At 40.5% G+C, this 18,556-nt stretch overlaps 2 protein-coding genes across 6 annotated transcripts in view; one reads left to right on the forward strand and one right to left on the reverse strand.

Moving 5' to 3' along the window:
* Positions 1-451, reverse strand: part of zcchc7 (zinc finger, CCHC domain containing 7) — a 52,180-nt gene extending 51,729 nt beyond the window's left edge. The window contains exon 1 of one of the 2 annotated variants that reach the window (XM_005456848.4): positions 294-451. The gene's annotated coding sequence lies outside the window, so the exon portion shown is untranslated. The remainder of the gene's footprint in view (positions 1-293) is intronic. The other variant, XM_005456849.4, reaches the window with a different exon arrangement.
* Positions 452-9,627: 9,176 nt separating this feature from the next.
* Positions 9,628-18,556, forward strand: part of pax5 (paired box 5) — a 56,633-nt gene continuing 47,704 nt past the window's right edge. Inside the window, exon 1 of one of the 4 annotated variants that reach the window (XM_013275688.3) lies at positions 9,628-10,181. In XM_013275688.3, coding sequence (XP_013131142.1) covers positions 10,136-10,181 — 46 coding nt within the window. In that variant the 5' untranslated portion in view covers positions 9,628-10,135. Of the gene's footprint in view, positions 10,182-15,679; positions 16,981-18,556 lie in introns of those variants that run through there. The other 3 variants (XM_005456847.4, XM_025908199.1, XM_025908198.1) reach the window with 3 other exon arrangements.

Genomic DNA, 18,556 nt, shown 5'->3' on the forward strand with positions numbered 1-18,556 from the left:
TACCGAGGCTTCACTAAACAGTAACACGCCATAAAATACAGGTAGCTGGGAATTTTTCGCTAAGCACGGGCTTTTAAAAGTTATTTTAGCGTACTGGCAGTCCCTGGTTGGCATGTCTCACTCCACTCCATCCACGTGTTTCTAAGCAGCAGAGCAACTGCTCGGATGTAAACAACGGAGCGTTTCAGCCTCAAACACACATGAAAGAACATAAATACAAGGAGCTGAGGCAGCCCTACTCAAGGCCACCACTGTGTGTGCTTAATATATAATGTCAGTGTGTATGAGCTCACCTTTGGAAACAAACTGGAAAAGTACTGCTACCGGAGGCTGGAGCTGCTTTTCCTGCGCCTCCAGCCAGGAGACAGACAAACAACTTCCGGGTTTGTCCGAGGAAAATAAGTTGGCCGACCGTAACATTTCACTTCGAATGCGAAGAAGACGGTTACTGTTATGAGTGTTGAAACAAAGTGCATCTCGGACACTGAAAGGTCATGATTTCCCCAACACAGCTAATTTTTTTACAGGATACCAAGAAGAAGAGCCTTTATTCTATAAATAGTTATTTGAGACCGTATTTCGCTCGTTTTCTCCCCTTTACCTAAAAGAAGTATTTTTGGCGTTTTTTTTCATTACTAACAACTGACAAGCCTGTGTCGTGTCAGTATTGTAGGTAGAACAATTATGGGGGTTTTTAGAGCAAAAAAAGAACGACGAAAAAACGCAACTTACTAAACAAAAAAGAGACAGAGACAAAATAATAAAATACAGCATTTCACAAACACAACATTTACAATTTAAAGCAGCAAATTTTTAAAAACTATATTTCGTAAAATGTTTTTTTTACTAAATTACTATAGTGAATTATAATTAATTATATAGAGACACAGATATGCACTGTTTTTTCAAGTCCTGCTTGTACATTTAGTTTTGGTTTTTCCTTATCTATGTTTTCATTTTATGATTGGGGTGCCTCCAAAATGTTTTCAAAGGGTTGGCCATATGCGGTCCACTAAAAATATTGGGGTGGCACACCAAAAACAGAATTTCCTGTTTTATAATGCTGTATAAGTTACTCAAAAATATTGCAATGAAAAGAGAAGGAAAATAATTATATGCCTGGTTAATTTCCTGCTATTAAAGTTGATATCACCAAAAAAAGGTTTATATGAAAACCAAAGAAGACTTTGAATTCCATAATAATCTGTCTTGAATGATTGATTGACTGGAAGTCCCAACCACCGCTTTAATGATTCTCAAATAAATATTAGATCATGTTAGAGTGTGAACTGTTGTCTTTTTCTGTGTTGGCCCTGAGATCCACCAGTGATGTGTCCAGGGATTGGCTCAAGCGTTTCTGTAACATTATTACATTATTACCAATATAGGACAGTCTTCCCTGCCTTATATATAGTGTGTGTGTGTGTGTGTATGTGTGTGTGTGTGTGTGTGTGTGAGTGTGGGGCTGTGGCCAGTGCCCCTCTGCATCCCCCCCCCGGTGGCACCCTGCTTATGATAGCCTATTCTGATATAAAAGGAGATTATTCTTCTTTGATTTGGATTTCTTTTAGAACAATTCAACTAAAAATTCATTTTCTTATTAAAATTCCAACATTGATTCAATGAAGAAAAGATGAAATGAAAATGTGTTTATCTCAAAAGATCTGAAGGTCATTATCCCTCATATACCCCAAGGTAACAGAAGAAAAAAAGATTGTTGTTGTTGTTTGTAGGTTGTTTGCTTGTGCAGGTAGGCTTCATTAATATTTTCTTTCTTACTTTAACTGATAAGCATCATCATATGAAACCACTGGTTTAAATAGTTTGTTAGTGTGCTGGCAGCCAAGGGAATGGAGATACTCATTTGGTTTAAGTCCAAATGAGGAACCTACCCATTTCCTCTCATTTGCTTCCAGCTTTTTGCTGACAAAGACAAATTGTCCAAAACTGTCAACAAAGTAAGAGATCTGCATCATCAACAGTTAGTATTCAAGTCTTGCGTACTTAAGGTGGATTTTCTTTGTGATTCATGAAAGCGAACCTCCTCTGCTAAACTTTTAATTGTCAAACTTGACACTGAAGTCAGCCAGACTGCTCTACTTCCACAAATATTGTTTCTGCAGACAAAACATCCCTCAGGGCCCTATATGTTTTTTTACTGCATCATTTCTTTGATGTATACATCTACAGTAAGGTCCAAATATCAGCTGTAAATCCTCTGAATATGTAGGTATGTTCACTGGGTGTGAGCATGAATGTGTGAGTGACTAGTATGAACCTTCAGGCCTGTGCCTTTATTACATGTTGATGGGAATGTAAATCTATATGTAAATGTAATTCAACAGACTGGGTATCGCCATCAGTCATATTTATGACACGTAGAATACAGCAAAATTATGCCATCCTGGCTCTTGTGCAAGCTGTGTAACATTAACATCCATCTCCCTCTCCCTCGCCTCCATAGCATGAGAATAATTACGAGCTCTGTATATCCTGCTATAAACGTCGCCATCATAATAATGGTGAGAGAATGGCCTTATGATAGGGAATCAGAGGGTGAATGCCATCTGATTCCTGAGGTTTCTCCATGCGTGTCATCACAGGAAAGGCCATCACAGAGTTGGATTGTTTCCTTCCAAAGGTTAGTCTATACCTCATGTCACAACACTATCACCTTTTCTAGTCCATATATACCTCTGACACACACATACACACACCTGTGCATACACACGGGTGCATACTTAATGTCGTGCATCTGTTTTGTTTTTAGGAGGTGCATATGGGGGGGCGTGGGACCCTCTGCTTCCTCTGCCTCCCTGTATCTCTCTAAATTGGATGCAGGTCCGAGATGCCTGACTGCCCCAGTGAAATTGTGATGTGACCGCCTGATTTTGGGTTCTACGCATTTGGTGGTATTTACTGTTATTATTTTAAATGAAGGTAGAAGAGATCGGCTGAATGGAGGCATCTGGTTCAGCGATTCATCTCCAGGCCAGTGGTGCCCAGACCAGTGGCGTGTTGAAGATGGATGGAGTGTCCGGGAGAGGGATTTAAAGTCCCCTCATTTCCAATCACACATTCCAGAAGGGATGGTTCTGCCTGATGAATGATCTTTATTGAAGAGAAGAAGTTAAAAGAAGCATGTCATTGCTCTCATTTGGTGGTGTTTGTATGTTCCATAGCGGCCCCTTCTTTCCATTTGGCATCGGACGACGTGGAAAAGCTTTCTCCGGAATGTTTTATCAAAACTGGATTCTTGTCAGCCGCTCTGGTGTAAAGGCGATATTCTACAGCTGATAGTCATTTTTGTACTAAAGTGTGTTTCTGACGACAAAAAAAAGCCCCAATTCTGTTCTTTTTGTCTGCAGTTGTGATTTGAAGAACCTGTACAAAATGCAGTGGAACACTTGCTTTCTCTGGCAAAAATCTGACCTCTAGCTTCTGACTGCATTATGAGAAACCATGGAATATGCTTACCCGAGAGTAAGCATACAATTAATAATCAGTTGTGAGGACAATGGTTGGCAACTATTTAAGTCCGAATGAAAAACAAAGAAATGTCACTGGTTTTGAAATATGCATGTCAATTTGTTTGTGATAGATATTGCTGTTGGCCAGAGAGAGCAGAATATTTTAACAAAGCAAAAAACATTTTATTCTCAACAGCAGGTTCGGAATCCCACCAATGGAGTATCTCCAACAGGAACCTGTCTTTTATTAAACCTCACATTTTTTTCTACAAATTCGGTGCACCTCAAGTTAAGAATTTTTGATCAGAACAGGTTCAATAACAACATCAGCATAAGTCTTTAGTGGCTCATTGTCGAGCTGATGTCACTCTCTAATTTTAAAAGCAGGTGAAGGTGAGCTTGACTTAATCCTGGCCTTGTGATAAGTAAAGGTGTCTCAAAATAATATGACCAATTTTAGCCCTACACTCTCCCAGCTTTTTAATTTTGAGAGATATTTTGTGCAAGTCAAACTGTAAAATCAAAAAAACAAAACAAAAACAAGCCCCAAAAAGCTAAACTGGGGTTTAAGAGATTCATCTGGAAGTGCACTCATTCTCTCAAAAAAGAACACGATGGGCATCCATTCCAAATTTAAATGTTCTGCATTTACCTTCTTGCTTCACATTTAATGTTTATAGAGGTTTTCAAAAAAATTCTAAATATAACAGCCAAACAGTTGTGGAGCTGATTTGTATTGAAAAAGGAAACTAATAGCTGGAGATCTAGAAGTAATAGTAAGGTGTTTCAAAAACACGTCCAGCATCTGCTCAGATGTTTACTCCATCCATAACTGGTTGCATCAGCTCGTTTCAGTTCTCTAAAAGAGGTCTGCTTCCCTTTCTACTGTTGGCACATGCTTTCTTGTTACTGTATATATGTAAATTCAACCGTCCGGTCTGTATCGAAGCAGCCGGGCAGAAGGAATTCCCTTAAAAAAAAAAAGGCTCTCCCTGGATCAGCGCTTCTGAACAAAAATGGCTCCCGTGCATCACCCATATGGGGCCCTCAGTGCTGAAGTCATTCACATATTCTGGATATGCAGAATGTATAAGCCCCATCATCACTGGGTTTTTTTTCACTGCATCGCATGCAGTCTATCGTATCTGTCACCTCAGTCAAGGTTTGATCTTTTTGGTCACATTAACGCAGGTGTTACATTCTCATTAATTCTAAGAGACACTGCAGCATCAAATAGCTTTGCGGGATAAGAAACTGGTGGTGTATTAGAGAGATTCAGTAGATTCTGGAGTTAATATGCCAAGTAGAGCATGTACTAATCAGTGGCAAAGCTCACAGGCAGGAAGGAACAAATGATAAAGCACAACCAGAGGGGAATGATAACTCGTCACTGGGGTATTGCTTGTAATTTTGTACCATGTAAGAGAATATTTCTTTGTTTTCTCAGTTCTACTCAAAGTTTAGCAAGCTTGATCTCCAAACCTCTCTTCAGACATGGAATTTGTAACACAGATCAGCCACAAATGACCTCATATTATGCCTGGGCCATATGGATGAAATGACAAACCTGACACTTAAAGTACTTCATGATATGATGCTAAATTCATTTAAAATGAGTTGTTTTACAATACTGAACACAGTGACTGGACACTCTGTTGACACCAGAAAGTACAATGCATCTGATCAGGGCTCACAACTAAACTATCTCTTAATTTAAGAGACAACAAGCCATCAAGATCCAGAGCAATGCCACCGGGATGCTTTAGGGTTTATGTGTTTTAGGTTGCTGCTTAAAATCTAACCTGCATTATTACGATTCTCTGACGATGATCTTTTATCATATTGAATGCATGTCAAGTACAGGTGAAACACACACACGCTTGTGTGCACACCCAGAGGAAACTGTTTTTGTGAAGCTCTGTGATCAACAGTCTGTCCATGCTTTCAATAGGAAAAAAAAAACGAGAGAGCAAGCCTGACAACACCTTCTCAGGCCAGACCAAGTGACTTGTGTCTATGGGGATTAAATTTGTGAACACAAGCTCTACACACACACACAAAGTCCCACATACACACTTCATCACCACACGATGCCACAACACCTCTTTCTCAGCTGCAAGTATAAAACCACATTGACAGGAGCCTTGTCCGCTCTTGTCGAATTGTCACGCTGAAATGTTTACCTTTACATACAAATGGCCTGGTGTCATGTTGTGTCACATAATGTTTCATGGACAAATAATGTGTCCCATTTCTCAATCCGCCCTGCAGCCCTTAAGCCCCCTTTCTAGCCTCTATAGCCACAACAACACCCAGGCACCATGGCCGCAGAAAGGGAACCTTGTGTCGCCACAGTGAAGTGCCACTCTGAATTAAATCCCAGGGATACAGAGGTAAGCTCAATCAGCACTGTGGCTCTGAGTATTTCTAGGAAAACAATGAGCACCAGAGGTAAGTTGTTTTTTTTTTTCAAGACTGTCGGTATTAGGTTTCTCTGATTTACTGTAAAGAAATGTAACATATAAGTGGATCAGAGGGAGTATTTTTTTAAGCCATACCTGATACACTTTAAGTTAGAAACCCTGAGTGAGACTTATTCATATAACATTGCTGAAAAACAAAAGTTACTGAATACTCCAGAATTTAAGGAAGGATTAACAAATATAAAAAGCAGGAAAACCACAATTTTTAATTTTTTTCTTTTTTGTAAAATGAAGAAGTATATAAGATATAAGTAGGCTTTTAAATAGTTCTGTCCCTTTCATTTTTAAATATGAAAAAATACAGTGCTGATTTGAATGTGAGGCTTTGGACTGAAGAATAACATTTAGGTAGCAAACAAAACATCATTATCAGGTAAAGTTAGGTGTGTCTTGTTGAATTTTCTTTTGAAATGTAAATGTAGTTCACTCTAAAGTTAGACAAAATATTTTAATGAACACTTGAGTACATTTTAAGGTACTTCTACTTTCTATTTCTGATGCCTTCCTCTCTGCTACAGTTGATGGGAAATGCAGTAAAGTGTATTGCTTCACCTTTACCTGATATACAAGTTTATTATTATTAAATATAAATTAAACCCAGCATTACAGTGGTTCACATTCGCTCCAGGCATAGCATTAAAAGCTGTGTATAGTTGGATCTCCATTTAAATACAGCATAATCAAATTAAATTGTCATTGTCCAAATGTCCTGCCTTCACTTTTAATAGTTAAAAGTAAATCATGTCGATATCTAATTTGCATAGCCTGCATCTAAGTGAAATTTTGAAGGACCTTTAACACACAACTTGTGAACTTCCACAGATAACACAGATGCATGTGTAATTTTGCACAGACATAATGAAACCCCACAGAACTGCAGGCCTTTGTCTTTTCCGTGTAGTTTACACTAAATTTAACCGGTCTGGTGAAAGCCAAAAGTCCCACAGAGACGAGGAGCATTTCCTCCTGTGTTTACGTGTTTACTTATTGTTCTAATCGTCCCTTTAGTTCTTCTATCTCGCGCTTTAATGCGATTCTTTCCGGTTCCGCTCGGTCAGAGCTCGGGTCACCGATCCAGCTACTCCCCCCTCATATTAATTACATTAATTAGTACGGGGGTGAAAAACAAACAAGTGATGATTAATATCTAAACTGTGGAGAGTTCTTCGAAGACGTCCTGCAGGCCAAAAAACAACAACAACCAAAAAGCAAAGAACAAAAAAACAAATAAAAAAAGTGGAGAGAAACATGAAAGACTGCAAAAAAGAAATACATTCATTTATTAAAAAATGGGATTTTAGGGATTTTAGAAAAACTATTTCTGGTCTAAATGTTTGAAATACAAACAATAAAAAATAACAAAATAAATAAATAATGTAAAAAAAAACTGTTGCATGTAAAATATTTCATACAGGCAACATATAACTCAGCCCAAATAATTATGTGCACATTGTTACATAAATATATTTAAAATGCGTGATGTATATATGTATTTTACATATACACTATGTATACAGTAATTTTTTCTTTTATGTTTATAGCTCGTTATTAACATCATCATCATCAATAATAATATATTATTATTATTATTGTACTGCCTCGAGCGATTAATAAAAATCGTTACACGTTTCTGCATTTCACTGCACTACAGTGAAGATTAATTACCAGTCAAATCTGATTTAAAAATCAGATTCCCTCAAATTGTGTCCGCTTTATGTTTTGTAGTTTGAAATTATAATTGTGGCAAAATGTGCATTTTATCTTCATGTGCGTCTCTGGAAAAGACTAGGGAAAAAAACACACAAATTAAAACCAAGCAGAATGCAATAGTGTGGTTTCTTCAAAGAGCCCAATAGCAGATAATTGCACATTTTTCTCTCCACGAGCTCACACGTTTAGGAAATGTAGTGAATAATCCGCAGCCGTGGCCTTGCATACAGATTCAACTTTTGGGGGTCCATGAAGTGATAAGGATGAGACAGTTCTGCCGGGGATTCAAGAGCTTTCCCCTGCAGGCAAAACACAGAATCCACGTCAGTGTGTGCAGGCCTAATCATCATTAGCCTGGAAAGTGACAACACCAGGCTGCAGTACTAACCAAATCACTCTGTGTGATGTGCAAAGGGGGGGTTCAAAAGATCCCGTTGACCAACTTTTCCCCGCATAAGTGGCCTACAGTCCATTCCAACACGGCATAAATTCATATTTTCCTCATAAAAGTCTGTAATTGATTTATCTGCGGCTGCTTCCCCGCCTGAAGGTCAGAGTAGAGCCTCCTTCTTTGTTTTCTCGCCACCACACGGGAAACATTAATGTTGATGTTTTGATGTTGTGGGCGCGAGCCGAAGGTCAGGGTCGTAGTGTTGCAGCGCGAGGCGACAAGCAGAGCAAAATGGGTCGCTGTCTCGCGCTTTGTTCCTCACTCAATTGTCTCGGGGCTGCGCGTGAACCCTGAGACCCGCAGCTGTCTGGAGGAAAGCAAGAAGAAGTTAGACACCGAGTAAAGAGACACACCCACTGCTTCAATTTCGCTCTTAAATCTTAATTCCTGTTTATGGTCACGATCGGTAGGAACTGGCGGTGAAATCTTAAGTTACGACTGTTGTGTGTTTGTCCTTTACAGTAAATTCACTTTCGTTTGTACTACTGTTTTCACGTGTTTTCGCCTGGAATCAGTCCTCTTTTAAGCATAATTGAATTGCGTTTGTTTGCTGCATAAGACAGCCCCTCATTCCGGCTTTACCTCATGCCCTCATGGTGAAAATTTTACTGAACACGCTGCTGCCAAAGTCTTTTAAAATTGCTCCTTCAAAGTGATACTTTGGTCTTCAAGTGTGATAATTTACACAGCCTTATGATTAATATCAGTCTGATTTTAAAAGTTGCAAATGTATCAATAAATGTAATAAATGTATTTATAATAATTTATGGGGGAGCGGGGGGGGGAGTGCATTTGTTGGCGAAAAGCGACAGCAAAACCTGATCGTAATAACACGAAAAGCCTACAAAGGAACACTGAATCAGGAGATCTATATTGTCAGTGTTTTACTAGACACTCTAAGAAACCCAAAGAAAGCGGTGAGTATCAGTATGAGTGGAAATTTTCAGTTGGCAAATCAATTTTTAAATTAAATGTAACGCGCTTACAGGTGTGTGTCTGACAATCAAGACTAAGGACCAGAACTATCCGTTTTGTAACAAACTCTTTTCACGAGATGCACGCAGGGGAAGACTGCACTCTCCAACTGCAGAGCAGTGACGTTAGCTGAAGTTGTAGCTCGACGTATTGCACCTGCTCCAAAGTCTCTGAGTCCGTGCGTAACGAGCATCCTGCGTAACAGGTGTAGACCGGCAGAGGAGCACAGAAGTTGGAGAAACTTCTTTGAGCACTCTTTTGGGAGACACTGAAAGGACTCTAAACATAAATCCACCTGTGAACCAACGTTTTCTTATTTCTAAGTAAAACGAAAGAAAAAAAAAAGCGCACTAGTTTTACGCATGGCGCTGTAATGTTACCTATCAACCTGCATAGCAATCAACCGGGAATGAATCAGAGGTATCAGAGGAAATGAATCTAACATGAAAGGGAGAAAGAGAGAGAGGGAGAGTGGGGTGTGGGCGGGAAAGTTTAGTAAAGTGGAACTTGGTAACAGATGCGAGGGAGGGGGCGCGGCCCTGAAGGGAAGGGTGGCGGTTGTAAGTTGCGTGTTATGTATGCAGGGCCGCGCGCGTGCGTCGGAGCGCACGTTAATGTGTGCACGTGAGCGCGTACTCTCATTGAATTTGTGTGTGCAAGCTCGTGCAGGAAAAGGACAGGACATGAGCGCACATTGAGAAAGCGGCTCTTTTACTCGGCGTGATCATTTCACGCTTCCCCCCGAAGCCTTTTTTCCACCTAAAGCGTTTAGTTGCAGCTGACTGAGCACTTGCAGGGAGTGCAATAGGGAGCGGAAGGGTCGAATTATTTCAACCTACAAGTCGCCCCAAAAGTAGGGGACAAAAAAAGGGGGAGAGAGAGAAAGGGGGGAGAGAAGAAAACTGCCCCAGAAAGGGAGAGAGAGGGGGAGAGGGTGAGAGAGAGAGAGAGAGAAAGAGGAGGAGGAGAGGGAGACGCTGGAAAAAAGTTTTTGATCTTTTCCTTTTTTCTCCCTCCATCGCCTCCCCCTGTTCTAACCGAGTAACATGGACCAGGGGCCCAAGAGTCCTGCGCTGCGGCTGGGAAGAGCAGGTAGGGTCGCACCGGCTCACTCTGGCTATATTTTTGCTCTCATCAAGAGCTAGAACTCATCTACTTATCTAGTGAACCCGTGCTTTTCTTGCTTTTTAATTTTTATTTACGACAAAACTTTTAAATACAAGTTAAAGTTTAGCTTTTTACAAACGTTTCTTTGAAAAAAAAAATTGCTTTAAAGCCGTTCCAAGTTATTAAAACTATTACAAAAACTATAAAAAAGTTTTCTGGAGTTGATCTCTGCAACGAAACACTCCGTAATCTTTTGTGCTAACTTTGAAGTGTAAAATGTGCTTTAGTTGCAATGTTTTCTCTCAAGTTTGTGACTTTTTGGACAAGTGCAGAAACTTTTAGTCTTCGTGTATCTGTCTTTTAGAAATTCTTTAGGCTTCATTTAAAGAGATAAAAAAGATAGAAAATGTTCCTGAGTGCTGTCGGTTTATAATTTTGCTTCTTTAAAAGATATGTTTTGGTGTTTATTTGCTATTTTGTATTAATTATTATTATCGTCATTTGCTGGCAGAGAAGTAAAAGTGGCTGAGGTTGCTGGGTTTGGGTGGCATTGTGCTTCAGGTCATCTCCACGTGTTGGTCAGTCACCTGATGGGGTTAGCTTAGTACCGGGTGGGTGATTAGAACTGAAAGGCAACGTGGATTTGCGCAAGATCGTGGTCGCTGTGTATCTCCAAGTCTCACAAATGTATGTGTAAAATGCGTCTTGTGAGGGTGGCCATGTGAGATGTTATTTGTTTTTCTAGTGTGTTAAACAGAAGTTGGCGTCTCTGGTCGTTTCAGTCAAATGCAACTCTCTAAAAGATGCGAGCTCGACTCTTTCCTTCGTGTCTCCATTATTTTATTCAACAGGTTAATCTCCTATAGGCCTATTCATAAAACAGCGGGGTCTGGTACAGCAATGGATCAGGCCATCGACCTTGTTATGGCACCCAATGGATATCACATCATTTCATATTGCTGCCCGCTGTGTCTGCATTGAAAAAACGTCGTTTGTCATTAAGAAACTGTGGGTAGGTGATCAGCCTCTTTGAACGGGCTCCACGCAGCTTTTTTTTCCTCCAGAAAAGCAACATCTGCTTTCGTGACCCCTCCTTTTGCCTGTTAGTAAGAATATTGAAATGTACGCTCACAGATTTAAGACAGCTGTTGAATAACATTTTTATAGAGATTCAGACTGCAGTTAATGCTGTTTTACGCATTCATTTTCACAATATTGCGTCAAGGAGGACTTTTGAGAGCATGGCACTTTGTCTTGTAATAGAATTTTTTTTTTATCTTGGGGTCACCCTTCTTTGAAAATTTCTCTACAGATGATGCCACTGCTCTGTAAGACAAGCCAGGGCTCCTCTGCAGTCTTTTGTGGAGTGGGCCTAGCCCCTGATAAACGGTGAAAACGATGGGATTTGTAGCAATTGGATGATAGCCTTTTAGCCACTGAGGAAATCAGAGTTTAAAGGAGGGCCCCTCCCATGCTGATGTGTAAAGTCTTCTGGGCCCGGGGCCTGTACCTACGGCCTCTCCATGTTTCCTCTCACTTTAAGATACGTGCTTGGAGTGCAAAGGAGAATCAATGGGGAAGAACGTGAATCTAGTAAAAGCTTCTGGTAGTGCGTGAAAGTGCAAGGCTCGATTCTTTCCATTTAGCGTGGCTGTTATTTCTGTGAATTATTTATAAAACATTTTAAAAGTGGCATTTATCTGTGTTATAAGACATTTTCAACAATCGTATATGATGTTAGCTGCCCTTGGCCTGTCTTCTGTCCACAGTAAAATACAGGTGTATTGAGAGTAATATGACCCACTCAGTGGTATCGTTTCTCTGCGTGTATTCTTCTGCGTCATTCTCTACCAGCCTGTTTTTATGCAGGCGTCCCGGAAACCCCGTGAACTGCTCTGCACTACTCTGACCATTCAAGCTTCATTTGCAGCATTTGTGTTTTCTAAAAGTCAAAGCTGACACGCCACCGTACAAAAGTTGTTACCAAAACGCTCACTAAACTGTGCAGAGTACAGGATCTGATCATGAAAATGTAAGAGAGAGAAGGGAGTGAGGGAGGGGAGGGGAGGGAGACAACCATGACCTCACATGGCGTAGCCTGCTTTTGCTTTGACCTCAAGTGCCCCATCATAGTAGAGAAACTAGGCTGATATACGGCCATGAGGGCTTTCTATTCCACCTGACAGATGACAGACTGGTCTTTACTTGCATTATGAAAGAGCCAAATGATCACAAATAGGACCATCTGATCGGGCCTGTGGGTGGGACAAGCGGTCTCAGTGATTTACCTGCTCGGCACACGGTCGAGTTCCACCCCGGGAAGTCCAAGACGGTTCACTCTTCAGTCCATATATTTTATTTATTAGTTATGACTTTTATATTTTATAAGCAAATGAAAACTTAAGAAGAGATACGGGAGCTTTCTCATTATGTTTACAGTCAGCGGGCGTGTAATAAACGAGCTGGTGGAGTTAACATGCGCTATTAATTTTTCATTGCTTTTTCGTTTTGAGGCTCGGGCGTAAAAAAGCAAAACAGCCGAAGCCTTCTTGGCGGATAGAGGGAAAAGGGAGAGCAGGAGTGAAAGGGGGGAACTCCTAAACAACAACAGTGGGTTCAATTTGCCTCCAAATGATTATCACAACTCCACCACATTCTTACTAACGTTTAAAAAAGTCTACAAACCCTTCATCCTTCTCCTCCTCTTCCTCCTCCACCACCACCACCCTCCCATCCTCCCATTTCCAGCAGTGGAGAGGTAATGAAATATGGTAATGGATTTGGATCCCCGGATTAAAGTCGTCCTACCCTGATTGAAGTTTTCTCCAAATTTCAAACCCTAAAGCAACAACAATTTGTATACATGATTGATTGTGTTTGGATTTTTTAATTGCTTATGTATTTAATTTGCAAATCGGAGAGACAAGAGCGACGGCTGTAATTTACTTCTGTGGGGAGAGAAGCGCTCGTGTCTATATCTCAGTAAATAAAAACAGACTGGGTGCAGAAGGAGAACGGATTCAGTGACAGAAATACTTAAAGTATCATATGGCAGGTTTTGTTTTTGAGTCTTTGTTTGGAGACCCCTCTAAGATAGCAAAATAACCTGCTCTGCCAATGCAATATATTACGAATTTATTAGTAGTATTTTTTATTTATATAGAAAGTAAAATTAGATATTGTCATATTTTAAAAGTAGGTTCATTTAGGCCTATTTTAAACGTCACGAGGCCAGGAGATTTTTTTTCACTCTTGGTCCCACTTCAGAGAATTTTCAGTATTATCAGCGGTCCCCTGCTTTTCGACATTTTGTTTGTCTTGTGGCCTAAAATCAGGCCTGAGGTGTAGGTGGCAAATCTAAATGTCAGAATTTTAAAAATATTACTACTACTTGTTTGTGTTTTATTTTTTATTTTTTTTTTTTAATGTTAAGAAAAATGCAAGCCTAAAAACAGAATGAGGCTCGTCTGCTGTCTGTCGTGTTTTTCCACGAGGCCTCATAACTGATGAATACTCAGCAAAGAGATGTGAAATATGAATGAGGATTAGCGTGGATGCTGAAAACAGGGTCTACTTTCAGTGGATTAAAGAACAGAGACGTGGAATCAATGGAGATTCATGAAAACACATTTTGTGTTTTGGGTCTGGGTTAGTGAAACAGACAAAAAAAGAAAGAAAGAAAGAAAGAAAGAAAGAAAATGCTTGATATACAATAATCCTGTGCTGGGATTAATGTCCTTCCTGTTTTAGGAGATATTTTGGTCCTTTTAGGCCTTCACTGGTCTACTTGGAAGACTTAACTTAAGGTATGTTCATGGTAAAGTTCCTGTAGGCCACGTCTTGTCTTCGTGTGTATGTGTGCACGTGCATGCGCGTAAGGGCGTGTTGCCCAAGGTTGAACGCCCCCTCGTGGTCATTCCGCAAACATCCCATACTGAAGAGCCAGTCTAACCAGAAAGCAAAACCCAAAAGCCTCCAAGCTTCCAGTTTTTCAGAAAATTTTCTGAAACAGCGTCAAAATGTCTTATTTTTCATTTTAGGGATAACTTTTTATTTTCTAGTTTTGCTGTACTTGAGTTTAAAGGGGCTTTCTGGGCTGATGCGCGCTTTAAAATGAGCAGAAGTGCAGATCGTGAGAGGAGCAGAGGAAAGACGCTAACAACTGCAAATCAAGAAATCTGCAAATCTAAAAAATTAAATAGACTCAATCATATCACAAACTGACCTTTTCCAGTAAATGTGCATTGCCTTGAGGTACATCGAGCTCGTAGGTCTTTCGAGGATAAGCTTGACAGGTAGGCAGAATAACCTAAAGACTGTTGTGGTTGTTGTTTAGGTCTCCATTGTGACACTGACTTGACAGATTGTAACAAAAGCCGCATGCTTAATGATGCTGTTAGACAGGCAGAAATGACTTGTGCGATTCTGCCTCCTGTTTAAGTGTCTGCGAATGACTGTACAAATATATCTTGTCAGAGGGGTTTATGTGTGCATGCGGCACATATGCACCAAAACGATTAAATGTCTAGACACAGGAAGAAGGGAAATAACACTTTTTAATTTGGCTCATGCTTTAGGCTATTTGCTTGGTTAATATTACCGGGGCGAGGCTTCGACATGCCCTCTCAAATCAGGTGGGACGAGCGCGTATTGAATCCCCTCTTGCTGTTTGGTGAGTAAACGCGCAGCTCGCCAATTGCTTTTCGTAAAAACCGACATCCGTTTGGATCCGCGATCAATTAGGTAATGAGTGGGAATGCATGTTTCATATGTTTTCTACCAGTTCTCCCCCTAGCTAAAGATTTATAGCATCGTGCTGAAGGAAGAGGGAGGAAACAGAGAAAGTATGCAGGGCCAGTTGTTTTCAAAAACACTCTGACTTTGGTAGGCCTGTGCTTACGCGAATATAAAGATTTTATTTATTTTAGTTTTTTTTATTTTATTTTAATTTTTACTCAAACGTGTTTTCCAGAAAGGCGGCGGGCCTATAAAATCTACTTTTGCCCACTTACAGCTACAGTTACTCATGCAACAGAAAGATGGACACTTGCTATTTAAGTTCTTCAGCATCCCTTCATTTATAAAAGCCTGCTGCAACTAAGCCTCATTTTTAGTAATACTCAATTAATTAGCCATTTAATATTGACATGAATAAATTGAGCGCAAATGGGTATAAAGGCATTAGTTTTTTTTACTTCGTTAATTGAAATTAAACATATGATCATCTACTCCCCGAGCCGGGCGTCCCTTCGCTGAGCCTCCCCATTGGCTGACGCGTAAATCTGCGGGGCGTCATTGGCCTACGGGATTCGCTCGAGCCAATCGCCATCCTCCCCCGCCCGATTCTATCTGGGGCTGGCGGTGACGTGTGGCTCGCGCTCACGCTGTGATTGGCCAGATTCCCTGTGAGTGACGGGCAGCTGGCCGGCGCGTGTAGGTTAGGGTTCCAGGGGGTTGGGAGCGCGGGCGCTGTCCGCACGAGACCAGGTCCTGAAACTCGCCGTGCGCCACCGCGGATGCTGGGCGCAGGCAGCTTTCTATTGTATAGTTAAAGAAGACCGTTTATGTACAGACTTGAAATGCAGTCTGTGGCGTTTTGTGTGCTCTGAGCGCGGAGAAAAGTATATCTTTTTTTTTTTTTTTTAAATTTCGGAGAGAACTGTTTTTCTTCTCCGACGCGAAAGAAATCCAAACTCACACACAAGCCCGCATCTTCGTTTGTGCAGGGTTCCTGGTCAGCAAGGAGGAGGAAGGAGAAAGAGTGACCGAGAGCTGAGAGCTGCCTTTCGTTCCTTCAAACAAGGCAACAGATATCAAGTCATCTTCAGTACCTTCTGTTGAGAAAGAGGGAGAGCGCGTCCCCCCACACCCCCCCTCCTGTGCACTTTTTCTGTATTTTCCTTTTCTTTTTGGGGGGATGTGAACCTTCAAGATGTGAGCACTTATCCGCTGTCTTTTGTGGTTTTTTATGTTGATGGGAGATAACCGAGTTTTCACGTAGAAGCAACCGAGGACGATTTATCGCAAGAAGCAATGTGCAAAAAAGAACTTGGGACAAAATACAGCCGCGAGTGGATCTGTAACGAATATTTTTGTCTTTTAAAAGCTCCTTTTAATGTTTGTCTTTTTAAATATTTCTGAACAGACTGAGAGGAGAAAGTTCAGCCTCCCCGGGTTAGTCTCAGTTCAGGGGTCACGGCCAGCGGACCGAGAAGGAGAGAAAGGAAGGAAGGCTACTTTGTTTATTTTGCGTATTTATTTTTTATTTTTTGGCAAAACTTTTAACATTACCTCCATTTTTTACGTCCTGGGACTGGTGCAACTTGGTGATAATGAGAAGCTGAAGGAATGAAAGCTTACGCCGTCGTCTCCCTCCTCTGGTTTAGGAGACGCCAGAATAGACCCGCTGTTGTGTCCCATCCCCATGATGAGGGGGCCCATCTTTGATTCATATTTTTGAGGCCGGTTCTTTCTTCCACATCCACCTGCAAATCCTCCATTTTCGATGTTTTAATATCTTTGTACTAGTTCATCACAAAGTGTCGCCTTGCCAGCATCGTATTTTATTTTTTAATCAAGAAGAAGAAAAAAGTTCCCTCTTTTAAAGGGAAACAGGCGCTTTTCATTCATTGGAGGTCACGGTCTTTCAGTAATATTGGCCGACTGAAGCGAGGAGTCCGGTGGCATTTTTTTTTCAAGACTCGTAGTAGCTCGCTGGGGCCCTCCAGCCCCATCTTTCCGATGGAGATTCACTGTAAGCACGACCCGTTTGCGGCAATGCACAGTAAGTGTATGCGTTTATAATTTCCTTCATCTGCATCTGCCCTGAACTGAACTGTCCCCCAGACCGACAGCTCTGCGTGCATGTGCAATAATAACAGCAAAGAGTAAAATAAATAAATAAATAAAAAATCATAATTTGAAGAACTGAAATGTCGATTTATTTGTAAGAATATATACAAAAACATATGAAAACGTGTTTTTTTTGTTATGTTTTGTTTTATTTAAATATGAGCTCCCGATTTCGGAGAAATCAAAAAACAAAACAAAACAAACATTTTAGGGATTTTTTTTCCAAATACAGAAAGTGTTTAATATTGGATTGTTTGAAAGTACTTTACAAATTTGTTGCGCACGCGTATCTTTAGGCTGCTTGTTATTCTTTCTTATTATTATAAAAAAAAAAAAAAAAATCAATTATAAGTGACTGATGTGGAAATTTTCTCAGTGTTTAAATATGGACAGAAAACATTTACAAATCTTATATCTTACGAAATTATACATTTTTATTTTTTGTATTACTTACCTTACCAATTGTTTCTTACAATTTAAAGCTGTATCATTTTTCATAAATGTGCATAAATGTGCATAAATGTGCATATTAAAATGTCAAGTAAGTGTAAATCGACATGAGTTTTGGGTAGAATGAGGAGCTGAAGGGATTTGGGAATCGTGTGATGAAATGCAGGTTGCGCACATTGTGTCGGATTTGATGTTTTGTGGGAGATGGTTTGCTGTGTTTCCCTCTTTTGAAGCGAAGAAGTTCAGGGGTCAGAGAGGGTCGGGGAGAGGGAAAGAGAGAATGAGAGAGAGTGGGAGAGAGGGCGAGAGAGAGAGAGAGAGAGAGAGAGAGAGAGAGAGGGGTAACAAAGCATGACTAAAAGCTGAACCTGATCCACAAACAGTAACCGCAGTGTTTCTGCACATAACCAGGTTAGACTGCACTTCACACACACACACACACGGATCCGGGAGATTTTGAGATTTTATGCGAATATCTACAAAAATAAGCCCTCGTTTTTACCACACAGCAGGACACAGTTTTATGTAGCTCAGTGTCTTGCTTGAGGACACTTCAGCAGGGCAGCTGTATATGTATATATATATATATGTATATATATATATGCAGGGGAAGGCTGTGCAGAAGGAGGGGGATCAACTTTTGGTCACTCAGTCGTGACATGGCGGACCCTGCTTTGCTGCTTTGTTTTTTCGGTTCACTTTCCCCTCTCCAAAAATGTGCTGCAGGGCACCTCTGCGTATTTATGAAGAAAGAGTCAAACAGTGATAAAAACAAAAAAAGAAGAAAGTCTTCTGCTAATATTAATCATTCTGAATTTAAGCACAAAACCTCTGCTGTAATTATAAGCAAAATGTCCAGTTTATTACAGTGTGCACTGAAACTACTGCAGTTTTTTATTTAGGGTGTTAGGCAGTAAAGACTGAATGCTGATGCTCAAAAAGACGTTTAAACTGTTAAATTCGTTTTGTTTGCAAATTTACATAAAAAATTTCACCCCCTAAATCAGCAGGCTGCACGGTGGCAGTGCATGTTGTGTTTTCTCTTTACACTCAAAAGT

The sequence above is a fragment of the Oreochromis niloticus genome, linkage group LG6 (genome assembly GCF_001858045.2).
Source record: "Oreochromis niloticus isolate F11D_XX linkage group LG6, O_niloticus_UMD_NMBU, whole genome shotgun sequence".
Taxonomy (NCBI): domain Eukaryota; kingdom Metazoa; phylum Chordata; class Actinopteri; order Cichliformes; family Cichlidae; genus Oreochromis; species Oreochromis niloticus.